Source organism: Ceratocystis lukuohia, assembly GCF_044167205.1.
Source record: "Ceratocystis lukuohia strain C4212 chromosome Unknown Supercontig4_pilon, whole genome shotgun sequence".
Taxonomy (NCBI): Eukaryota; Fungi; Ascomycota; class Sordariomycetes; order Microascales; family Ceratocystidaceae; genus Ceratocystis; species Ceratocystis lukuohia.
Window position 1 is genome coordinate 3,006,314 of NW_027263523.1, and position 24,534 is coordinate 3,030,847.

General features: G+C 47.8%; 3 protein-coding genes across 3 annotated transcripts; 1 reads left to right on the top strand and 2 right to left on the bottom strand.

Annotated features, from left to right (window-relative positions):
- Positions 1-18: 18 nt before the first annotated feature.
- HOO65_040701 (uncharacterized protein) lies at positions 19-2,343 on the bottom strand (the record flags this gene model as incomplete). Its single annotated transcript, XM_071000713.1, has 1 exon — positions 19-2,343. One exon carries the CDS (start codon positions 2,341-2,343, stop codon positions 19-21), a length of 2,325 nt encoding a protein of 774 aa, XP_070859544.1.
- Positions 2,344-8,271: 5,928 nt separating this feature from the next.
- Positions 8,272-10,652, bottom strand: HOO65_040702 (putative ABC transporter ATP-binding protein C29A3.09c; the record flags this gene model as incomplete). The annotated part of the gene is made up of 2 exons (XM_071002623.1): positions 8,272-9,657; positions 9,786-10,652. The coding sequence occupies 2 exons, from the start codon at positions 10,650-10,652 to the stop codon at positions 8,272-8,274; spliced, it is 2,253 nt and encodes a 750-aa protein (XP_070859545.1).
- A 9,154-nt stretch (positions 10,653-19,806) lies between these two features.
- Positions 19,807-24,126, top strand: HOO65_040703 (uncharacterized protein; the record flags this gene model as incomplete). The annotated part of the gene is made up of 4 exons (XM_071002490.1): positions 19,807-19,824; positions 20,371-20,692; positions 20,734-20,794; positions 20,847-24,126. The coding sequence occupies 4 exons, from the start codon at positions 19,807-19,809 to the stop codon at positions 24,124-24,126; spliced, it is 3,681 nt and encodes a 1,226-aa protein (XP_070859546.1).
- Positions 24,127-24,534: the final 408 nt, after the last annotated feature.

Here is a 24,534-nt window from a genome sequence, read left to right on the forward strand (position 1 = left end):
GGGATGAGAAAACAAACTCTATCCATAGTATCTAGCGCCAGAATTACGCCTCGCCAGATAGGGAGACGCAAGGCTCTGCAAAATTCCCACAAATCTCTGGGGATTATCCAAAAAGAAATTCTCTATATCCTGATTATTCCCCAATATGTAATGGACAAGCGAGTTTAAGCTGAGAGATATAGCAATGCTGTTATGCTGCCTGTGATACCCCTTAGGGAACTCTATAACCTTTGCTCTAGAAGGGTCTTTGCCTTCATACGCTTCCAGATACACCACCAAACTGATAACTGGCACATTGTCGCCAAATCCGAGCTGGGCCTTTACATCACGGATACGATCATAGGTCAGCCTTTGCCAAGCTTCGAGGCCACTATCACGGTCATCATCTTTGACCTGCATAAGAATGCAGCCAACATGGCCGGCCACATTTTCAGTAGCAGGAACCCAAGCCGGGATTAGTATGTCTCTTCCAATGAAGTTGGCTGGGAGGAAACAGGCTGCGCAGGCTTTGTACATCTTTTCAACATCGGGTATTGAAGGCAGGGTCACTCGCCTAAAGATTCGGTTGAAAGACATGCTCCCAGAAGAGATCATCCTGGCCAGTGGTGACTTCTGTTGTAAGATTTCCATGAGCTCTGACGTCACGCACAGGGGCATCAAACATCCGAGAAAGTCAAGAACACGAGCAGGACTTAAATACTCGTTCTTGTTGTCTTTAGACTTAGCAGCATCGCACCCAATGAGGCTAACCACTCCTGCAACGAACTCGGCCCCATTTTCGATGGCCACAATTCGCCAGTAGAGCAAGTCTTTGAGTACTTCAAGGGCGGCCAGAAAGTCGACATTTATTTCGCCCATCCCGTGCTTGCGTGATATAGTAGCGAGAATAGGCTCGCTAGGCGGTGCCACCAAAAGATGCTCGCGGTCCTCTGAAACATCGATTAGATTATACATCCAACGATGCAAAAGTTCCTTCGCAAGAACAGGATCGCAGATGCTGAAGTTGATCCTGTAAGACAGCAGCGCAATCTGTTTGACCTGCTTCTCCGAATTGCCAGGCCTAACCTCTAGCTCATCAGGGACTACCTTAGTCACCTTACTAATATTGCAAGGGACAATCTCCTCAGCGTCTTGAAAGGAGCCACCCCAAAAAAGCCGCGTTCCTAATAAAGGTCGGCCAAGCGCCATGATATTTTCCTCTGACGACATGGCACTGTCGGGTTTGGTCGCGTTGTATGGGCCAACGAGGTTTTTCGTGAAGAACTGAACAAAGGGCGGGAAAAAACGTTTGGACAGTTGCTTATCATTTGGGGTTCTCTGATTTAGGTCTTGATAGATGGCAGGAGATAGGTCCATTATTGCGGCCGACCTATCGACCAGGACAGCAAAAAAGGCCTTCTCATTTTCAGAGAGCACCCGTAGGGAATTTTGAAGGCAATTGAAATTCGATTCGTGTTTTGGACCTTTGTAATCCTCTAGAATACTGCTTGCTCCGTCGATACAGACAACAAATTGGAGCTTTGGAAAATCGCCCGGCGCCGGCTGTGACTGAAGAGGGGGAGGCAGGATAGCCTTGACTTCTTTGATGACATCGTAGCAACGACGATCGATCGTGTCCCAGTAATCTTGGTCTTGGTGCTTTTCACTCTCAACGATGTCAACAATGATTTTACGGATTGCCAGCTGTTGCGGGGTATAGTCTTCATCTGTTTGGATACGGAAAAAGGCCTCAGGGCTGACTCCAGATGCGCGAGCCGCCCTAGCCAGATGAATAAGACCTTTGATGCCCCAAATCCAGGCTTCAGTCTTGGCATCATTTCCAACAAATTGGTCAGAAAAGCACGACATGTTTGGATATGAATCTTTCTCTTTGGACAAGTTCATATAAAGCACATATTTGCTATGTTTAACGGCAAGTTGCGAAACGGCGAATGTTTTGCCCATGCCCAAAGATGCAACAACTGTCGTGTATGGATAGAGGAACTCATTTCTATCATCGTGGAATTGATCGTGGTAGAGTTCAAGCTTTCTGCAAAGAATGGTGCTTGTGTGTTCAAATCCTGGATGAGCTAGTTCCATCTTCTTGAATCCCCATGGTCTATACAGATGCAGCAGCGACCAAGGTCTCGATTTGTAGAGAGATGAAGAGGAGTATTCATCAATATGAGAGCAGACTTTCTCGACTTCATGAAAAACGGACGCTTTGGGAAGAGCACCAACATTGCACCACGTGCTATATGATCCTTCTAGGGCAAGGTAGATGTTGAAGTTGTCAAGATTGACGTAGTTTCTATGATCCTTTATTTTTTCGAACATAAGTTTAAGATCAAAATATTGTTCCATGGTTGCTCCCACCATGCACTTGGATGCTATTCGGATGCGGTCTTGAATATTTTCCGGGGTTGCGGATTTCAGGTATGGGGGAGGCAAGACATCTTTGTGCCATTTCGTATGTTGACACAACTCTTCGAACGATTGGATATTGGCGACATGGTGGTAGGCAAAACTTCGGGCTGGTACATTCATTTCAAAGACGACGATGTTTCTAGGTCATAATACCATGAAGTTAGAAAAGACGCAATACATGATGATGCTATGATATTTCGATGATGCTCACCGAGTACCCACGATAGGATGCTTAAGGATCAACAGTAGGAAGAGAATGGAGTAGTATTATGGGGTCTGGTAGCTTGTGCAAAAGGGAAATGTGTGAATCGCTATCCAAGATAAACGCCTAGTTTTGTTAAAAATTTAATCGTTACAATGCCAACATCTGAGGTGGTTGCGGTGATGTGAAGTAGTATTTTGTGTAGCGTGACATGTGTACGCACGTGACTCCTGCCTAACAGCTGATTCAACGCCAGCCATCGCCTTAAGGCCAGAGCTATGCCAAATCAACTGCGTCTACATCCGCTTGCATCAAACTTCTCCGCACTACCAGAGCGCCCGTGCATCATTCATTTCATCTCACTATTCAGTACAGGAATCAGGCCACGAGTGATACTGAAAACAAAGACAGCGCCTTTTGAAAGCATAAATCAGACTAAATACAGTGACTCGAATTAATAATACGAAAGGGAGACTAAAAAAAGAGGTAGTAGAAGAGCCGTAGTCGAGTTGACAAAGTATAGGCAATGAGAAGGGCATGCACTAGTAGAAGCATCTCAATAACAGTCCACAAATAAAAGGAGGGCCGTCACAAGCAACGAAACACCAAAAAGAGACGGTCAAGCAAGAATAGAAAAGGGAGACATACTACCGAGAGCCGCAGAAGATATCTAAATCACCCGCCTTTTTATCCGTCATGTAACAGTTCTCCTGAATAAACATAGAGGAATAGAGACTGAAAAAAAAACACAACGCAAAATGTCGCACCACATAGAAAGAATGAAGTATGGAGAGAAAAAAAGGATTATGGTATGAGCAAAGACAAGTGACGCGAGAAGAGGATATTGGGGATGGAGAGACGTGAAGAAAAATAAGAGGGGCAAGTAAGGTCATCCAAGAGACTAAAGAAAATAAGGCAGCTCAGCACCAGCACTCAGCAGTAGGTAACAATGTTGGCGGCGTAATTAATTTAAACGTCCTCCTCAAGGGGAGCCTCCTCCTCGTACTCCTCCTCCTCCTCATCAATACCAGCATCCTGGTACTGCTGGTACTCGGAGACGAGATCGTTCATGTTGGACTCGGCCTCCGTGAACTCCATCTCGTCCATACCCTCACCAGTGTACCAATGCAAGAAAGCCTTGCGACGGAACATGGCAGTGAACTGCTCGCCAATGCGCTTGAACAACTCCTGGATGGCCGTCGAGTTACCAACAAAGGTCGATGACATCTTGAGGCCACGGGGGGGAATAGAGCACAGAGCGGTCTGCACGTTGTTGGGGATCCACTCGACAAAGTAGGACGAGTTCTTGTTCTGGACGTTGCGCATCTGGTCTTCGACCTCCTTCATGGCAACCTTACCACGGCTGTAAAGTAGAGAGGGGAAGAAAAAAGGGTTAGCAAATGGTCATAGAAAGCATAGTTGCATGAGCAACAGAGAGAGGCACATGTACGAAGAAAACAACAATGGGCTAATCTTTTCAAGGGGTATACGTACAAGATGGCAGAGCAAGTCAGGTAACGGCCGTTGCGGAAGTCGGAAGCAGCCATCATGTTCTTGGGGTCGAACATCTGCTGGGTAAGCTCAGGGACGCTCACAGCACGGAAAGAGTGAGCGCCGCGGCTAGTCAGGGGAGCAAAGCCAACCATGAAGAAGTGCAGACGGGGGAAAGGAACCATGTTGACAGCCAGTTTGCGGAGGTCAGAGTTCAGCTGGCCAGGGAAACGCAGGCAGGTAGTGACACCAGACATAACAGCGGAGACCAGGTGGTTCAGATCGCCGTACGAGGGGTTAGACAGCTTCAGGGTACGCATGCAGATATCGTACAGGGCCTCGTTATCAATGCAGAAGGTCTCGTCCGAGTTTTCAACAAGCTGGTGGACCGACAGGGTGGCGTTGTAGGGCTCGACAACGGTGTCGGAAACCTTGGGTGAGGGGACGACAGAAAAAGTGGCCATCATGCGATCGGGGAACTCCTCGCGAATCTTGGAGATCAGCAGAGTACCCATACCGGCACCGGTACCACCACCCAGGGAGTGGGTGATCTGGAAACCCTGGAGACTGTCACAGCCCTCGGCCTCGCGACGAACGACGTCAAGAACCTGGTCGACAAGCTCAGCACCTTCGGTGTAGTGGCCCTTGGCCCAGTTGTTGCCGGCACCGGACTGACCAAAGATAAAGTTGTCGGGGCGGAACAGCTGACCAAAAGGACCGGCACGAACAGCGTCCATGGTGCCGGGCTCCAAATCGACAAGGACGGCGCGGGGGACATACTTGTTACCGGAAGCCTGTATTAAATGGCAAAAAAAAAAAAAAGAGGTTAGTGATGGGGAAAAAAAACAAGGGGGCTGACGAAGCAGCATGGAGTGGAAGCAGGCGGAGCTGGGCCATGTATTCAAGGAAATATGCAAGGCCCAGACACTCTTTTGCAACGCTTCACCCAGTCCAAAGCAATACTGCTCATGCTATTTATTGACGGCTGAAGGATGGTGCAATCGGGGGAGGGTAGGAAGAAACGTACCTCGTTGAAGTAGACGTTCATGCGCTCCAGCTGAAGCTCTGAAGTACCGTTGTACCTGTCATTGCGAGAAAAAAAAAGAGTCAGTACATTACAGGGGGTATCAGATGGGATGACCAATGATATTCAGGGGCCATGGCAAGTAGGTCAACAGGATATTAGCTGTAAAAAAGCTGATACCTTGCAGGCCAATTTAAGGGATAGACCATCTTGCCAGACTGTGAGCATTAGGTTTGATGAGGAAGATAAAAACATACACGCCGTTGCTGTCAAGGCCGTGCTCGCCAGAGATAGTTTGCCTGTTGGTAGCATGTTAGCTTCTGAGTCCAATCATGGGACGGTAGGCGTGCTATTGATGCTGCATGTTCTGCTGACGGCGACTAGCTAGAAAAAAAAAAGCATCAGGCCAGGGTTGTAGCCGACAAAGCAGAACATGCACACAGAAGCGGAGTTGTATAGGCCAACGCACCAAAAGGCGGCACCAATCTGGTTACCCTGTTGAGAAGAACACGTTAGCTCAGTTCTTGAACAGGCCAACCCATCTGAATATAGAGTCGGACTAATTGATACACGACACCGGTTCGTCGTGATCGAGAGTGATGGGGTTTACTTACGCACTGGCCGGTCTGAAGGTGGACCTATAAACAGAAAAAAAAAAAAAAAAAAACGTTAGCTATCAGGAAAACAATGAATGACATTGATGATACAATGGCGATAATTATTGTTGTCGTTATGCATGAAACCAAGCCGATCGTAGTGCTGCAGTGGTGGGTTGATGTATTGATGACGGTCGCGGGGTACTGGAGGGTGGGCGAGGCTCATGGATAGCTTTGGTATTTTGGACAGCGTAGCAAAGCAAGACGCCCGCCTTTCGATGAGCACGCAGACAACCAAGCGAAGAATTGCGAGACGGTGATGGCACCAATTGGCCCCATCGACTCAGCGTAATTGGCGTGCGGGCCGACATATCGACATGAGCGAAGTTATAGGCATAACCGATGGCGATTGATTCGAAACAGCGGATGGCGATGGCAGAGGACAATGCACACAACGATGACAGGTGGATTGAATTGGAACAAAGAGACTTACGATCTCGCGCATGGTGGACTGATTATCTGACTTAATATGGGGATGGGCCTAACAAAAAAGAAGAAAAGCAGGAAAAAAAGAAAGAGGAAGTCAAGAAAAATAAAAAGCAAAAGTCAAAGCCGGAGGAGGTGAAGAAAAGGAAAGGAAAGGAGAAGAAAAGAAGACGTGGAGAGCTTTCAAAGGGCGAGCGAGGGAGGACAAGGCCAAGGTCAGGTCCAAGCCAGGTGCGAAGGAAGTTAGCAAGTAGGGAAGTACCAAGGGGTAAAAAAAAGAATTAATTAATTAATTAAAAATCACAAGAGAGATACAAGGTCAAGGTTAGGGGAAACAACAGAGATTAAGACGACAACAAAGAAGGGAAGCCTTTCGCGGGAACCCCAATGAGAGAGAGGAAAAGGGAAAAATAGATACTGGCAGTCTGTTTATTTCTCTAGGCCTGCCTTACATGTGCTCCCAAGCTTCTTGCGAAGCTCTGCCCCCATCGTGATCTCCTCTTCAACTGCTGATTTCCACGGTGTACATGTCGTTCCCATGATGCCCCCTTCGAAAGAACAAGAAAGTGACCCAGCCCAACAATCTTGCAATCTTGCCTACCCCCCCCTCGTGCCAGCCAATCAGCAATCGCAGCCCGCGGAGCCAGAAACAGTCAAGAGCAGCGATCATTTTGTCCTCATTTATTTGAGCTGGGCCGGACGCGAGATTGTTCGAGCTTTGGTTCCTTTTTCCTTTCCTTTCTCTTCTTCCTTCTGGGCTGCTGGAAAAGCCTTGCTTTCACCGCCATGGAATCGCCAGCAGGATAGGCTCAATGTTGTACGGGGGGGGAGAGGGAATGTCTCTCCTTTCACCGGCCTAAGGTCTCACTTGGGCTCACATCCCCTTTCCCCTATTGCCACGCTGTAAGCCTAGTACATTGTTCACCGTAGGCTTCGACTTTAGTGGGTTCTCTCCCGCATTTCAGCACCTTCGTCTCTTTTCCACCCCTCAATTTCAGCGCCCCCCTGTAGCCCCATCCGCCCTCCGCCTTCTTCTTTCCCCTCCTTGAACCTCAAGCCCTCTTTTTTCCCATCAACGTGGCCAGGCCAATTGCCCCACTTTTGATTTTCGCACAACTTCGAGCCTGGTGTTAAAAAACAAAGCCCAAAAAGGGGAAAGAAACAGCCAGCACCGATTTGCATTATAGGCATTGATTCAACTTATACTTTGTGTTTCTGTTCGTTTCGCTGTCTAAATTTGCCCGACACATTGTTTTTGTTCCCGTAATGGTTGTAGGTTAACAAGGAACAAAGAAAACAAGCTATAGCGCCAGTTCAGTGGGTATCTAGCCCACTGCAGGAAAAAACCCTAAACTACAGCTACCATTGGCAGATCAATAATGCTCTAATTACCGTTGCTGATTTGTTCTTGTCCCAGAAGAGGAGGAGCCTTCGCGCTGTGGGGCCTCTCTTGCTTCCAGCCTATCAAACCCCATTTTCCTCCTCCTTCCTAAAATGCCCCATTCGTCAGCGGGCCACAACAACAAAGGCAACAGAACACTCCTGCTTTTCTCCCTCTTGTCTATGTCAACAAGACAACAACAAGGCGAGAAAACGGTTACTGCCTCCCCCTGGCTACTGTTGACAACTGCATACCTACACAGCATTACTACTAGTACTTCTTGTACTTGCACAGAAGCGGTGACAAGTGACAAGTGCTCGGCCACGCACCCAAACAAAACAAACAACTTCTTAGTCGGCTCTTCCCTGGGTAAATATATCAGGACAGCCAACTTGGGATGAACGAAATGCAACAGCATTTAGCGGCCTAGGGTTAGGCAATCCTCTCTTGTCTCGCTCACATTTTCATCCTACTTTCAATACAAGCTTCGCTTTAGCCCGACTAATTCGTTTAGCTTGTGGCAGTTCTTAAATTACAGACTGTCTTGGTAAGGAGTAATGAATGGATAGATAAGTGAAAGAGGCCCTTTTAGAACGAGGGGATTCACGGCGATCGCATGACAAACACAAATAAGGGTTAGGCTCTAATATTATTAGTAGTACTCCCTTGCCCCTCTTCTCTCTCCCTAATGCGCCTGCACCACACCAGCCGCATCAGCCTGTGCGGTGATGCGTTTCTTGTACATTTGCACATCGCCATCAAACTTCTCCACTGTTCCGTTGTCACAAACCCACAGGGACGTGCACACTGTTTGCAGCATCGTGACATCGTGAGAAACCATGAGCACACCGCCCTCAAACTTCTGCAACGCCTCTGATAACGCATCCATAGCCTCAATATCTAGATGGTTAGACGGTTCGTCTAGTACTAGAATGTGTGGATTTGTCAATGCCAGACAGGCAAACGCTACACGCGACTTCTGACCACCCGAGAGTACGCCCATCTTTTGCAGGCCTGTCGTGCCTGTGATACCAAAGGCACCCAACTGACGACGGTACTCCTCATCGGTGCGGCCATGGTACATTTTGGCCATGAACGACACTGCGCTCATATCTAAGTCTAGCGCGTCGACGTGGTGCTGCGCAAAGTAGCCCACGCGAAGTCGGGGGTTTTGAGAAATCAGACCACTTGTGGGCGTCAGCTTGCCAATTAGCAGCTTAAGCACCGTCGTCTTACCCGCGCCGTTGGGCCCCACGATGCCAATGCGTGAGTCTAGTTGCACGTCTAGATCGACGTTGCGTAGCAACGTCTTTTCGGGTGAGTAGCCAAATGTAACATCCGTCATTTGGATGATCGGAGGCGTCATCTTCTCTACCTCGGGGAACTTGAACTTGACGCTGTACTCGGCCTCAGGGGGCTCTAGCACTGGCATTCTCTCAAGCTTCTTGATACGCGATTGTGCCTCTGATGACTTGGCTGCATTGTACCGGAACTTGTCAATGAATGCCTGGAGATGGGCCCGCTCGCCCATCTGCTTCTCATACTCTTTCTTGGCCTGCTTCTTGCGTTCTTCCCGCGTGGCATAGAAGCTCTCGAAATTAGCTGATCGGTAGTAATCGAGCCTTTCTGAGTGCTGGTGGATAATGTCCGTGGCCACCTCGTTGAGGAAGGCTCTGTCGTGAGAGACCACGAGCAGTGTGCTGGGGTAGTTTTGGAGGTAATTTGATAGGAAGGTGATTGACGGCACATCCAACATGTTAGACGGCTCATCAAGAAGCAGCAGGTCAGGCTCGCAGAACAGGGCTCGTGCAAGAGCTAGACGCATACGCCAACCACCGGAAAACGTCTTTGTAGCAAATTGTTGTCTCTCAGCAGAGAAACCAAGACCGGCTAGGATGCTGGCAGCCCGGGACTCAGCCTTGTCCGACTCCATCTCAGCAAGCTTGCCCTGTACGTCTCCTAGACGAGTATCGAGGACCTCACGCTCGCGATCGAGCCTGGCCGCATCAGCAGAGGTATCGGCCATATTGGCACGTTTGGACTCGAGGTCCGCCAATTTTTCGGTAAGTTCCTAAACGGATAAAAAGAAGGAAGGCCTGGGTTAGTATTATAATATATAGCCCATGATAGAGACGACAAGTAAAATATGAGGCAAAAGGGAAACCAAGCTCCAAAGAATCCAGGTCTGAGATTACTTACACCCTGCTCCAAAAGCAGCATTTTGCGCCACACATCGGCATCCAACACAGCCTGGATAGCTGGCGTGTCATCTCCAGTGAGCTCCTGCTCAACGTGAAGAATTGAAATGTGTGTAGGAATGGGCAGCTCACGACGAGATAGGGCCCGAAGTAAAGTGGATTTACCCACACCGTTGTTACCAACCAGACCGTAGCGGTGGCCGTACGCCAGAGTGAAGTTGGTATCAGTCAGGATACGCTGACCACCAATAGACACGTCAATGCTATCAATCTTAATGTCTTTGGTCTTGTTGCCGCCCGAGCCACCAAGCTGCAGCGGGTTGACGGCCATGTAGAACTCTTCGTACGACTGGGCCGACTCGGTCTGGTTGAGCAATCGGGAAGCCTCGTACTCAACCGTCTTAAACTCCTTCTTCTGTTGCTTGGCCGCAATCTTGCGCTCGGCCTTCTCCAGCTTCTTCTTGTCAACCTTGGACTCGACCTTGCGGGAGTTGGCGGACTCCAGATCCACCGCACCAGTTGAAACAGCTAGAGTAGACGACATATTGCGCTGAGCGCTAACTTGGAAAGCCTGGTCCAAACGCCTAATGGCAGCCGAGGAGCCGTGGTCCTCGGATCCGTAGATTTCGCTGTACTTTGTCGCCCATTTGCTTACTAAAGCGCGAATCTTCTCTTCTTGGTCTTTGCTAGGCGCCCCGGAGGCTGAAAGAAGCAGCTCAGTGATTGTTTCGGCGGCTTCAACAATAGGCGCGGCAGCATTGCTTTCCTCGTCGACAGTAGACGTGGAAGCATGGGTGAGATAGCCAGCCGAGTACTCGGAGAGGATTGGGTCGATGTTAGGGATGATGCTCCTGATTTCGGCGTCCATTTTAAAAGAGTAGCGGGGAAAGCGTTTAGTGAAGTGTTCAGGAAAGTCGACTGGTCAAAATGTTCGTCCTTTTGTTGAGGGATAGGAGGGTGGGGTCTATGATGCGAGTCAGATTCATCTAGCCTTTCTCAATGCTTATTGTGTGTTGCTTACAGTTTGAACTTTTACGCCTCGAGTCACAAACGCTTTTACTTTTTTTCTGGACTGATGGTTTATGACCTAAGATGCGCACTGCTTTTGTTGTCTCTGCAATGCTGTAGTGGGGACTTGATGATGTCGATATGATGAAGCTTGACAAGAGAATCTTGCTTAGTGGGGTCACATGAGGGGCCACATATTGTTCGAACCCTAACCAACCCTTCTGGCGCGAAGTTTGTCTTGTGCAACTAGTTCCCCACTTGTCCGCTCGTTCTTAAAGGATTCGGTTACACATGATATTGGCTTGGATGGCATAAATCAACCAGCCAGCACAGCCCATTTTGTTTATCCCTGGCCCTATAATGCGGTGCGGCCTCTGACACGTGTCCCAGCGTTGGTGGTCAATTTCAATTAGTGCAGCCACTGCAACAGGAACAAAACCACTAAGTTGCCATTATTCTGCTGTGCTGCTACACGTCAATTCGGATATGAGCTGTCAGCCGGTCAACGGTGATCGCAGTAAGGGTCAACTCGGGAAGCTCAGGGTCTGCGCATTATGTCTGAGACATGGCTAAACATTAGTGTAAACAAACTGGCTTTAGCCTGGCTTGCAGCAAAAGCTCTAGTCAGGGGCGAGTCTTGATCTGACAGGCGCAGCTAGAACAAACAGGGAGCTCTACTTATCAACAGCATACACGAATACACAGGGTAAACATGCAGGACATGAAATTTGGATCATCTCAAGAAGCAATTTATGAGACTCTAACCCACAGGACCTAAAGGTCGTAAATAAATGACAGTAAAAAAGGATGTGAAAAAAGGAGTACGTAGTCAGCGGCATTGCTATAGAATCTGAGTCAAGAAGCTAGTTATCTCGTATCATACAAACATTGAATCTGCAAGGAGACATTATGCAATCTCAAATTGCTTTGTGAATGTAGCCTTGACACACAAAGGCCCAAAGCATAATTATTTACAGTGAGCTATATGTCAGCATGAATATTATTGTTCCAAAAACAAGGCACAGGGAATACCAATGGTAAAAAAGAAATACAAAAATAAAGCATCCCATGTACGTTAGACAACCCACCCGTATCTGCTTGCCCAGATTTTAGAACGATGGTGTGAAAGAAGGGCAAAAGAATACGTACGCGAGGACTAGACAATTAGGAATATGGTCTCAGGCTCTAACGTAACCAGACTGCTGTTGCTGCAGTATTTTAACGACAGCTTCAGGTAAGAATTATGAGGTGCATATATGCGGATTTCATGAAACACTAGGACGCGGAAAGAGGCTACCTACAGGTTTATTTTGGAGGAACATAGATTCGAAAAAGAACTTGGCAACAACGAGAGAAAGAGGAAAGCCGAAAAGTGAAGCTGAGAGCAGAAGGGTAGCAAGCCAGACAGCCCCTATTCCAAACTACACCCCTTTCAAGTCACATTGTTTGCGGGTCGAACGTAGATACCTTGATTCCAGCCACCTATTTTGGGCACCCTCGAGTGCTCGTCGAGGAGTAGTCAGATGTAGTCCGTTCAGATATAAAGTCTACTGGTACTAGGTCTCGCATTGGAAAAGGATATCAGCGAGCGACAGAACCGCTGTTTTTGTGCATTATCTTGGGGTTCTGTGATAGATTTTTTTTTTTCTTTGGCTTTAACTTAACTTTCCTCAGTTGGACCGTTTCCTTTGATACCTTGGTCTAGGTCTAACTTGAAGGGCTACAAGTCTCTGTCCTTCATTCTATTATATCCTAACATGATAATATGTAATATGCTTTACTACTTGGGGTATAAGCCGTAGTAGTAACTACCAGTGGGCCCAAAGCCCAAAGCACAGCATGAGATTGATAATTCCTCCTTCATGGATAGAATGGAACTTGGAGCCTTTAACGATCTTGCGGTCTACTTCTATCATAAAATGCGCCCAAGTCGTTTATTCAAAGCCAGCCCTAACTCTAGCCATTCTTGCGACCATCATAGGTAAAAGAAAAACAAAGTATCACATAAAGTTGAGTACAACACATTCTACAACCAAGGACTGAGGTTTGTATCAATCCCCCAGGAATATACTATATCCTTGGGATGGTAGTCTTTAAAACAAGCGATAATCCCATCTCCGTCAATGGCTTCATCTCTGCCCGTAGGCACACGCCATCAGACATTGGTGGCGGGGTCAGGTGTGTATGAAATCGGGTGACTACCACTTTTCCTGGAGAAAAGCTTTCTTCAAGCTTTGTTGACTTTGACAAAAATCAGTCCCAAATCTGGCGCAAATCTTTCATCAGGCTTCCAAGAAAGCTCGCTATAGTGATAGACTCGATGAGAACTATGCCCAATTTCCCTTCTCTTTCGCATTATCAGCATCAGGAGTATGAAGAAACCCCAGTTCTGCAAGAGAGCCTCCTATCTCATTAATACCAGTATGCCGCCAGCAAGCAGAACCCGCGAAGCTCTTGACAACCCTTAAATGTCATCTTCCCCTTACAATCACACCACGTTGATAGGTTGCTACAGCCAAGCTGAAGCAGGGGTCACCAAGTTGCAACACTATGGAGGGAGTGTTCGCTATCATCGCAAACACCGATTGAGCCGTACATCCTGTCAGACAAGTCTCCCTCTTAGGGGAAGGTTGCAGATGTTGGAGGAGATTCCATGTTCTTTTGCTGTGCAGTGATCTTCATGGGCGAGGAGATAGAATAAGGCTTTGGATCTGATTCCATAGCGTAGGTAAACTCGGCTTGGTGTGAAAGAGCTTCTGTAGCTCATAACTAGGTACCTTCTATTCAGCCGTATGGTAATCTCAAGGGATGGTAAGTTGGGTAGTGTTTGTTTGCTTGAACAGTTGCGATTGGAGTCGCCGTTGTTGCCAAGATGAGTGGAAGCGAGCGAACGTTGCACGTGACCTTTATCTTTACAACACAGGTAATTACGGTAGTAATTGTCCTGCTTACTATGTAACTTCCACATCTGGGCACTGTTAAACTCCACGTCTGGCATAGAGCTTGACCTTCGCCATCATACACTAAATCTTTACCGATCCTCTATATGAGGAGCCTCGACATCTCATTCATGTGTTCTGGTGCCTTTGGCCTAGCCGCAAAGCGGTGGCTGCGGGCTATCAAATTATTGAACACTAGTTAGATTAGATAGAGAACCACCAAATACTATGAACTACGTACAGCACTCCTGTCCTAGAGAAGGGTGTGGCCTGAAAAAGGTCATCTATGCATCAACTGAAAACATTAGCTAGACAGTCCCCTGGAGCCCAGACTATACCAGGACAAGTGCCTTCCCTGATACCACTGAAAGTATTAGTCCTCCCTCTTTGATTGATACCATAGAATGTTGACACGAATCCAGCTGCAAAACAAAGCTAAATAAGGGTTAGCTCCAATAAAACCCCACAGCAAACGTCCTTTAATTAGCAGCGAAAACTCGCCAAAAATACAGGGCTTTCACCGCTAGAAGAGCGTACTGAAGACAGGCCAGGGGTTGGATTTAGTTCTCATTTGGTATATGTGGAATTAGAGACTTGGGATAAGCTGAAGTTCTCTTTTAAGACTCGGGAACTTGGGATACTAAACGATCGAGCAAACGGAAGAATGGCCATCAGCTTGTGAGTTCTTGTCGGGGCTTTCCTGTGGCTCTTATCGAGGGCCTTACCTCGTTTACCCTCGCGCAAGGGTTATCCTATGAGAGCTGTAATAGAACCAAGCCCTGGGCTGGGTCCTAGCACCAAGTCTAATTGAAGATATTTTTTGTTTTTTTTTTCTTTTTTTTCTTTTTTTTCTTTTGGCCAGACTAGCTGACCAAATGCTTGTTAGCAGGCTATTGACAAACACCAAGCCAGGCCTGTCTCTGGCCGTGCTGCCCCCCTCCCCCCATTAGCCCCTGTGATAGATCAAGATCACTCTGGCAACGCAGATGACATCTGTTGCTCATCCCTTGATTGCTTAGGGACCTTGGCGAACTTCCAGAATATTTGGTGGAGGAGTTGGGTGGCTCAAACAGTCCCGAAGTTTGGTGGCTAATACTAAGTGGGGAGTTGGCGGCTATGGTTACAATCATACGAGCGTCCTTTTGGACTGAGCAATGAAAAAGACCCTTTGGCTTTGGCGGCTGATCCGTAGCTGGACTTCGACTTTGGGCTTTGGCACCTCGCGAAGCCTTGAGGGCTACCTCAGGGAAGGCAGGAGAAAGAACAAGCCCAAGATCTTAAGAGCATGCAGAGGCATGGAGATGGGATGGTAAGAAATGAAGATGAGATGAGATGAGATGAGGCCGGAAAGGCGAACTGTGTATGAATATCAATGCATTTTAACACCAAGCAGATTGCATCGAATTCAATTGCGGATGGGGGCATGGGAGATTCCCAGCACGCAACGTATAGCGCGCGCACAATATGTTAAGAACGCCAGGGTGCATGGCATATATCTGTATCACTGTATAAACGGCGCCTCTAAGCAGCTTTCCTTTATTTGGGTTTCACGGCTAATTTTTTCACATGGCAACAGGCACTATGATAAAATGTGAAGCAATCCCACGCAAGGCGGACTGCATGTTGACATAAACCAAGTGGCGCAAAAACAACAGTGATAGCTCGGGCTTAAGCTCTAGCATGGTCTGGGCAGCTAGCCCTAGCCGTGCAATGAATGCCATGTGTAAGAGAGATGCAAAGCAACGCCTGGATTTTACGCTAGCAGTAAACTATAAACTAAATTATGCAACAACGGAGAAGGAGCTGAGTGCTGGGCATGCTGGGCGTGCTGGCCAAGTGCTTTATGGGAGAGGTCGCACGCAATATCATTCATGTACACAAGGTAGTGCATACAATATAATAAACAGTGCAGGTAGATGCATATGTATCTAGCCGTTATAGAGCCCGTTGGATATTTCTTTCTAGGCAATACCCTACATTCAACGAAGAACATAGGGGCGACAAGCAGACAATACAACAAGATGAAGGTCTGTTGAGGCGTAGATCCGTTGCGCACAGATGTGACATGTGAGTAAACAGTGCTAGCAGCACTGTATATACTGGATAACATTCATGTTGCTAGTATAATCAACACAGTGTGGTGGAATACGCTGATATCTAGCTATACACAATTAAACAGAACAAACAAAGGGAGCAAACAAAGGACCGACAGCAAGTCTCCGACTAAACAAAGAAACCCGACAACTTGGAAAATGCTTGCATATAAGACGTACAAAAGTCAAAGCCAAAGCCATCCAATCTCGAAATATCAGATTCGCATCTTCCCTCGTCTCCCTCCCCAGTACAGGAAGCCCAGCACTGAGGCTTTGACCGGTTGTTACTATGGCAGCTCGCAAAGATGCAAGAGCAATAGCCCGGGCAGGAGAGATGAGCAAATCAATCCGAAGTCATAAGTTTCCGCTTTTGCTAGGCCCCCTCCCTGCCTCTTTTCTATTGGGTTGGCAACAAGAGACGAGTCCTCTGTCTTGAGGGGTAGTCAGTTACACAGACAACTATATACGAAGGTTTAGGAGAGGGGGGATGAATGATAGGATGGGAATGGTGCAAGCAAAGGAGCAACGATAAAATCTGCGAAATGATTATCATGGATTATATTGAGTAGGAAGATCGCGCTCGCCCAGTGCCTTGTCTTGTCTTTATGGGCTGTCGGCGTACACGACATGGAGACATGGAGGCATGGAGAACTACAAGACCAGCGACAAGGCGAATCCAAGGGTTTTACAAAGGTGTGACAAGGGCCAAGGGCTTACAGCAGACTTGCAGGGCTGTAGTCCTATCTCAGTAGCTAGTGCGAAGTCAGGGGTTCCTGAAGAAAAGTCAGGAGAAGAACAGAAACAGGACGAAAGGGTGGGTTGGGAGCGGTGGTTTAATATGAGAATGAGAGGAGAAGGCCGAGGCTGGGGGTACTTGTCTTTTTTTTATTTTTATTTATTTTCCTTGTTTTGTTTTCAGCTTGTAGGATCCGAAAAGCGAACGTTCTAGAGGCGCTTCTAGACTTGTTCTTATCGTTGTTGCGCGGCGACTATGAATTATTCTGCATCAGTAGGAGAGCTTTCAGTTTGTGAAGGTCAAGCTTAACTTGAGAGCGAAAAGTCTAGATGTGTTGATTATAACGAAGAAAAAAAAGATCAAGTATCAGCGCAAGTAATTGTGTGTTGCACCAATTGCACATCGAGCCAATCAAATCGATCTGCACCATTTAAGCAACAGCCAGTTAGGGCGGTTATGCAGGTACCGTTTCCAGAGGGTTGAGGGGAAAGAATAGGAAAAGTGGACCGTGGATAAGGAACAATGGAACGAGGAAGAATAAATAGAACAAAATGAATTGGCCAATAAAAAGAGCCAGCTCCAGGATAGGAAGCTGGTAAGCAGAGCACAAATTATTGCGACACGCAAAGGCACAAGAATGGAAAGTACAGGTACAGGTACAGGTACAGGTACAAACATAGGGTGCGGTACAACCACCAGCGCAAGCACAATGCACAAGCGCGAAGGCGTCCAAGGGACATAGTGATAGAATAAGGAGGAAGCCAGGGAGGGTGTCTTGTTTTTTTTTTTTTTTTTTTTTGCACGGGTCATGTCTGTATAGTAGTGGGCTGTCCTATTGTATGGTATGGTCTTGGTCTCATAATATAAACTTGAAGCCCAGCTTCCGCCGTTACGGTTCTGGCTGTATGAGGCCCTGTGGAGTGAAGACTATTGGCTGATGAAACCTCATTTACTGCTATACTCGGGGACGTTCAGCCTTAAAAATCAATGAATCAATGCCTATACTAAGTTGGTGCGTTAGGCTTCTGCTTTGGCCCTCCTCATGGTTTTAAGAGTCTGAACAGCTTCTGAGCCTGAATTCGTTTCTCGTGTTTTACTTGACCGTCATTTCTAATATGTACCACTATTTTGCATATATTTCCAACAAATGCAACCTGCGAAGCTTACAAAACCTTGCACCATAATTACCGGTGCGGGTACCTTGCGTGTATCTTTTATTTGCTTCCTTTTTTGCTGCAATTTTTCTTTCTTTTTGCCTTTCCCTTGTCTTGTAGAGACAAGACCAACCGTCCCATATGCCTTGCTTCTTACAGATCCCTTTCTCCGTCACTCGCTTCATTCTCCTCTTTAGGTGTATGGTGTTTGGCACCGTGTTGCATACTGTAAGGGGCAATCTCGTCTGGGGCTCAGGCTTTTTTCCCTTTTGAATCTTGTAGAGGGGGGGCTTGTTGACTGGGCCATGGGGGTGGTAGGGGGAGAAAGGGAAAGAAGGCTGTTATTGTGCTATCAACCAAAAGCGAAAGTGAAAGTGGACATGACTGCTACAGCACAGAAGTGATTATGGGTGGAGGAGTGATGGGGAAAAGCGTAGGAAGGGCAGGGCTAGCATAGAGTGTAAGAGGGGGGCTAAGGAACATACATACAAGGCCAAGTCGGGTACCACAATAACAAGCAAGAACAGAGCTTTTTGCGTTGTGTCCCTGGGCTTGTTTTTGTTTGCTTGCCTGTTGATCTCTCTGCACACAATGCATGCATGGATGCATGTATGCCTGCATGTTAAACCTGGACAAGGAGGAAGCAGAGTTGGTATATGTTGCCAGGCTGCGCTGTCTTGTCGACAAACCCGTACGTCTCTTCTTCTTCCTCTCTTTGTTGCTTGGCCTCTCTGTGCTGTCTTCTTCAAGTCGTTTACGTCCTCCTGTTTTCAGTTCGCGGGGGCCTCTCAGCAACAAAACAGACCTGTTTCTTATCCTCTGACTTCTGAGTCCAGCAAGGGAGAGAGGGAGAAACAGAAGAAGAAGAAGAAGCAAAGAAGAAGGACCGGCGATACGCACACACTATTGGACGAAGCTACGATTGCAACGCTCTTTTCTGGTCTTTTATTAGGCCATCACAGCAGACGAAAGAATAAAAGGCATATTGAATCTACGGCTGGGTTTGTCGTGCTTACTCATCTTTTCACGAACAGCAGTTGCCCATTTGCCTGAAGTGGTCTTTCCTTTTCAGCAGCAATTGCACGCACCTGCAACTGGCACCACACCGCACGGCTTAGTACAAGCCAGTCAGTTAGTCAGTGCCTGCTTAGTTTGGCTCATTCCTGCTATTCCTTTTCGATCTTGCCCTATTGATGATGCCCTCACTCTCGCTGACGGCTTGTTCTTTCCTCGCTCACGAATAACGGCAACTATCTAGACTTCTTTCCTTTTCTCCCCCAGTTCTTCTTCACTTTGAAGCCATTTTTTTTTGCTCTTTCCTATTTCTATCTCAGATTGCTACCCCTCTCCAGAGTGAAATATTTTCTCACGATACTTTTCTTCTTTTTTTCTTTTTTTTTTTTTTTTTTTTTTTTTTTTGCAGCTTCATCTTTTTTCTTGGTCATTTTTTTTTCTTATTTTGCGTTGTTGTTTTCATTTTTCTCCAAGACAAGCATCATCAAATCCTCATATTTTTCATCGCCATATCAACAAAGCCGCCAGGAATTTGTCAGAACCAAGAATTAGGGTTGATTCTAGAGACAGTTTTGAACTCCAATTCTAAGCCGTCTCTGGATATTCTGGCTCTATTTTGTGGTTGATTTGGAGAGTTTCAGCTCAACTTGACGCAAGAGGAGAAAAAACATTGATTTATTCAGGCAAAACAACAACCGCCGAAGGTAAACAGCAACCAAACCAAAGCAACCCAGAAAAGCCCTGTTCACGCCATCCAATGCGATAACGAAAGATCCACAGCACAACATCGAATCTTTTTTTTTTCTGTTGCTTTGACGTTCTGTCACTGTCAACTACGATAACTTGCCCAGCGTGCTCACACTATCGACCCTAATAAATAGATCCATTAGTCTTTCGTTATCTTGCTCTTGCTCACAGGTTAGAGATAGAGACAGGCTGTGATCTCTGCAGCTGTTGCTGGCACAGCTTGCTTCATAAACAGTGGTGTCGGATTCGATAATATTGTCACAGCAAAAACAACACGACTACAACGAATCCGTAGGCCAGCCTGAGGAGCAAGTCACAACAAGCCACCACAATGCAAGCCATTCCAAGTGTGAGTCTCCAAAACAAAACCCTCTCCCCAATGACTACTTTGCACACAGGCCTAGGTTCCTGTTGGGATATCAAGTGTCTTGGGCTCTACTACCCTGTCTGCCCCTCCCTTTAGTCCGTTCAGAAAGACGCCAATTTCACTGGCGTGCTGTACTATCTTTGCTTGTTCCTTGCGAGAAAATACACTTCATCTGTGACGACTGCAAAGCAAAAAAAAAAAGTAGGCCGACAAGGGTTCGGCGAAGAGCAAAAACACAGAAACGGCTGTCTTTATTTCAAACTCGAGACATGCAACTTTGTTTATGCACAACACAAGCAGCGCAAAGAAAAAAAAAAGCACAGTCCCGTCCCACAAGCGGGCTCACGTGAAAACATCATTTTGTCAGGTTCCTTAGTTCTTGACGCCAATTCATAACCTAGTCGCTTTGAATTTGGTCTTGCAAGATTGTGAGCCTGTTAATCATCGCTGCTTGTCCTAATTTTTGACGTTTGTTCACTCGTTCTTTTAAACATCTCGTTTTGCTGACATACCCTTCAACTCCTGTAGCTCGTCGGCACTAGTTGTGCTGTAGCAGCTGCTAGCTCAGGATTGGTCTTTGGCCAAGCCCTTCCAGACCAGGACCGCGCCCATACTTCGTACATCTCAAGATCGGCCTCTCTAGCAGCCCGACCTCGATCTACAACTGGCGTTTCTCGTTTAACAAGGCCTTTTTCTCAAGACTGCGAGCCAGCGTTCTCCCGATTTTCCCGCCTCTTCGTGTCTGAGGAAAGCGAATCCCAATCGTATTCCAGGTCCCAGGCTTCGGTGCAGTCACAATACCAGCTTCAAGCAAAGCCCTCGACACCCGCCAACTTGAACTATCATCACCGTGCGTCGTCTCAGAGCTTGAAGGACTCTTCTCATCGCCAGATCCAACACCAGTCTTCCACCATATCCTCTGCTACAGTTTCACCGTCCAATTTGAAGACCAGTAGGCCAAGTTCTCGTCGGTATACGCTTAGCAAGCAACTGTCGTTTCGTAGAACGCTGCAACAGCATCAGCCAGTCCCACCGGACCAGGAACCATCACTGCCCTACTCGAGATCTCAAACACCTATAATTGACGAGGACTGCTCTACTTCAGTCTCTTCACACGGCTCCTGGATTCGTAGGCTGTCTCGCCGGCCCGCTTCTCAGCACGGCAGCCCTCGGTCAAGTTCCGTGTTTGACACCGGTTACTCGGCCCGTTCTGCTCATAGCTCGACACCTAGTCCATCGCACCGTTCAACCTACCGACCTGGGTCGAGCTCTGGATCACCTGCCGGCTCCCCTCTATCACGAAACAAACTAGCGAAAAGGCCCCCCTCGGCCCACAAAAACTTCGAAGAACGAAGTGGGCGTCGTCGTGCCCTGTCACAGCTTTCTGGGTTCCGTCGTCCTGCTACTAGTCACCAGCGGTCTGCCACACTCCAAAGCATTCCGAGCCCGATTGTTGCCGATACTCCTACTTTCGTACTAGACCAGCAGCACCTGCGAGACAACGCCAACACTGCGCCTCCGCTCTCTAGAATACGCCCTCGGGCGAACGCGCGGTGGTCCTCCTTCTTCCACGCCCATACCATCATGGTGAATCTCCGAAGCGGTTCTAACCGATTTGCTGAGAGTAAACACGTGTCCGGGCGTCGTCTAGCTGCAGTGACGCGTAGAATGCATGTTGGTGAGAGTGCAGCTAACTCACCAGCTTGTTTACTGAAATCTGACCAACTGTATTGCCGGTCTGCTGAAAACACGCCGTTTTCCTTCCCTCAGACTGGAATTTCTCACGCCCAGTCCTTTGAAGAACGAAGATCCGAGGGTCCAAGGGATGAGGAAGCACAGACAGAGCCAGAACATCTTCAGACCCCTCCCCGACCGAGCTCTAGCGCCAAGGTGCCAAGAAGATCTCTCTCCATGACGTTGTCCTCTCCTGGAAGCTGGATTTCAAAAACTGGTAGCCTACGTCGTTTTAAGCGCAACAACGAGGTTACTCTGGACACTTACAATGATGATGGTGGGCTGAACTCTCAAGTTTTTGCCGGCAAGAGAAGCTCGCATTATGCAGCAGCAGCTACTCCATTGGATACTATTGAGGCTTCTATTTTGTGTGACAACACAATGATGGAGCCTGGCAACCAAGATACGCCATGCGAGTACAACATGGCAACGACTTATGAAGATAAATGTCAGGAGGATTTGGAAAACAAGAAAGATGGTGCGACTACAAGTCCCACCTTTTCGCATGGCACCCAAATTTCAGGGCGTCAACGAAAAATGCCAATGTCCCGTGCTACTACACCAGCATCGACACCACCTTCACCTCTTGAGCATCCTCAGGCTGAGTCCATGACACCACAAGCATCAGCTGTCCAACCAAGCCGGGCGCAAATAAGCATATTTAGCGGCTCACAGGCTTCTAGTGACCAGTCGCATGGCTACTTCCGACGCGAGCGATCATCGACTATCGCCAGTTCGGATATCGATGGCGGTGATGCTGCATCGCGAGACGATGATACTGATTTCCGTAGTGAACGCGATGTTGTATTTGATTCCATTCGTACTCACAGTTCTATGCTTAACCGTACCGTTGAGACTCCTTTGGAGTCTGTTTTCAACGATTCACCACCTGGCACAACAACTGGTGCGTTTAGACATAAGCGGCCGTCTATTCTGCCTGATCCTGCTTGGGATGCGCCAAGCTTTTTACGAGATAAAAATGAAGATAACTTGCCCACGCCAGTTGGTTTGCAGCCGCGACTGGAGCTAGTTACAGACGAATACAACCCACGGCTTTCTATGACGGATGACCTGGATGATGATTGGGGCGACTTTGACCACTCTTTGGCTCACGGTCTGTCTCCACCATCGGTTCAGGGCTCTATGAACATGAACAGCCTTTCTCCTAACATGAGACAAGCCCTCAGGGGCATTGGCAGAAATGAAGGAGTAGATGAAAGCGCTAGAGAGGGTCAGTTTGACCAAATATCGGAGCGGCCTTTGAGCAACCTATTTGATTGGACTGAGTCATCGATACATGTTGAGGGGGAACTCGATGAATCTCGGCCCCGTACTGTTCATGGTAAGCATGATACTGACACCCGAGGAGGTCGGACTTCTAGTAGAAGATCACCTCTGCCGGCGCATATACGCAGTCAAAGTGTCCCAGTCGTCAACGACCCGAGCGAAAACGCCGTTGCGAATGCTAACCCCAAGTTCGGCACGTGGGGCATGGGTAGCAAGACAGCTAGTGAAGACTGGGGCGAAGACTTTGAGTTTGGAGATGAGCCTACGGCTATTGATGCCAACACGGCGGACTCTGAATTGCGGAGCAGCTTCTTGATGCTCGTTCCGGCGTCGATTCAAGCCAGTCAGCCTAGTCTACGTGCTCACACAGGCCACATCCGTGAGCTTTCGCTACTTGTAAACGACCTCAAGAGATTATGCCGACATGGAAGGGAGCTTAACCTGACATCTGGCTCTCACCAGCAACTGTGGGAAGAGGCTGAGGGTATCATTGCCTTGGCTTCTCCTGATGATGAGGAACTAGAGAGTGGCGTGGAAGCACCGGCTTCGCCTATCGACTTTCCCTCAGACCTCAGTGATCAGGTGCTGGATGATAGCTTTGATGAAGCAGACATTTCCCGTCTAGATGACCTCGAGAACCCCGACCACAACATTTCTAGCGATAATGTCCCAACAAACCCCGTATTTGCCCGACGTCGGTCGGTGCTGATGCCTGACGACGACATTTTCGGCGGTGGGGGCTCCAGTATATCTTCCTCGCCACCCCGTGTTGTTTCTGTATCGTCTCAATGGCCATTATGCGGCGATGAAACTGTCATCTCCGAGTTCCCACAGACACCAAACTCTCACACTCGTACCCCGCAAAAACATATAAACGGTGCTGTTCGTTCTGTTGCTGCAGCTGTGCATCATAGCTCTACTTCAGACAATGGCCGCGGTAACGACGGCAAGTTCCATTTTGACACCACTAGCCTTAAGACGCTGGTTAAACAAGCTAGCGATCTGCGTGGCCGTCTTGCTTGCGTGCTCCATCAGCATGATCCGATTTCCCAAAGTCCTGTGCGTAAGTCAGCTGTCAATCGTGCAAGCCCTGCTTTTACTCAGGTCTTTAATAATCCGGCGACCAGTCCGAGTCGCCTATCTACTCGCCCCCGCGCACCATCGACGCTGAGCATTTCGTCCTTAGTGGCGGAGGAGCCCGCTACGGCGCTATCTGAGGCCCAGGATCTAGGACAGCGCATGCAGCTGGTGACGCTAGAGTAGCGGCTTGGTTTGTGTCTTGGCTGCTGCTCGTTCGTTATGTGTGAGGTTTGATGCTGTGATGATGTGGTTTTTTGGCACTTCCCTTCCGTCCCTTTCTTTCTCCGACCTGCCTAGTATATTGTCTTGTTTGACACCCCCTTCCCTCTCTCTTACCTATCCATCCCGTGCTGTATCTCCTGTTTCCGTCTGTTCTGTTCTTTTTCTTCCTTACTTTGTTCTGCCATATAGACTAGTCTTCCTTCCACAAGCCATTCTCGTTACTTTTTTTTCTATTTCTTGATTTCCAACTCGTCGGTCGTCTGTGTCTTCTGTTATGGCTCATTTCTTTTTGCTTGTTTATGCAAAAAAAACTACTTTTCTTGGATTCCCATCTTCTCTTGTATTGTCAGGACTGCTCTTGTTGTTCCT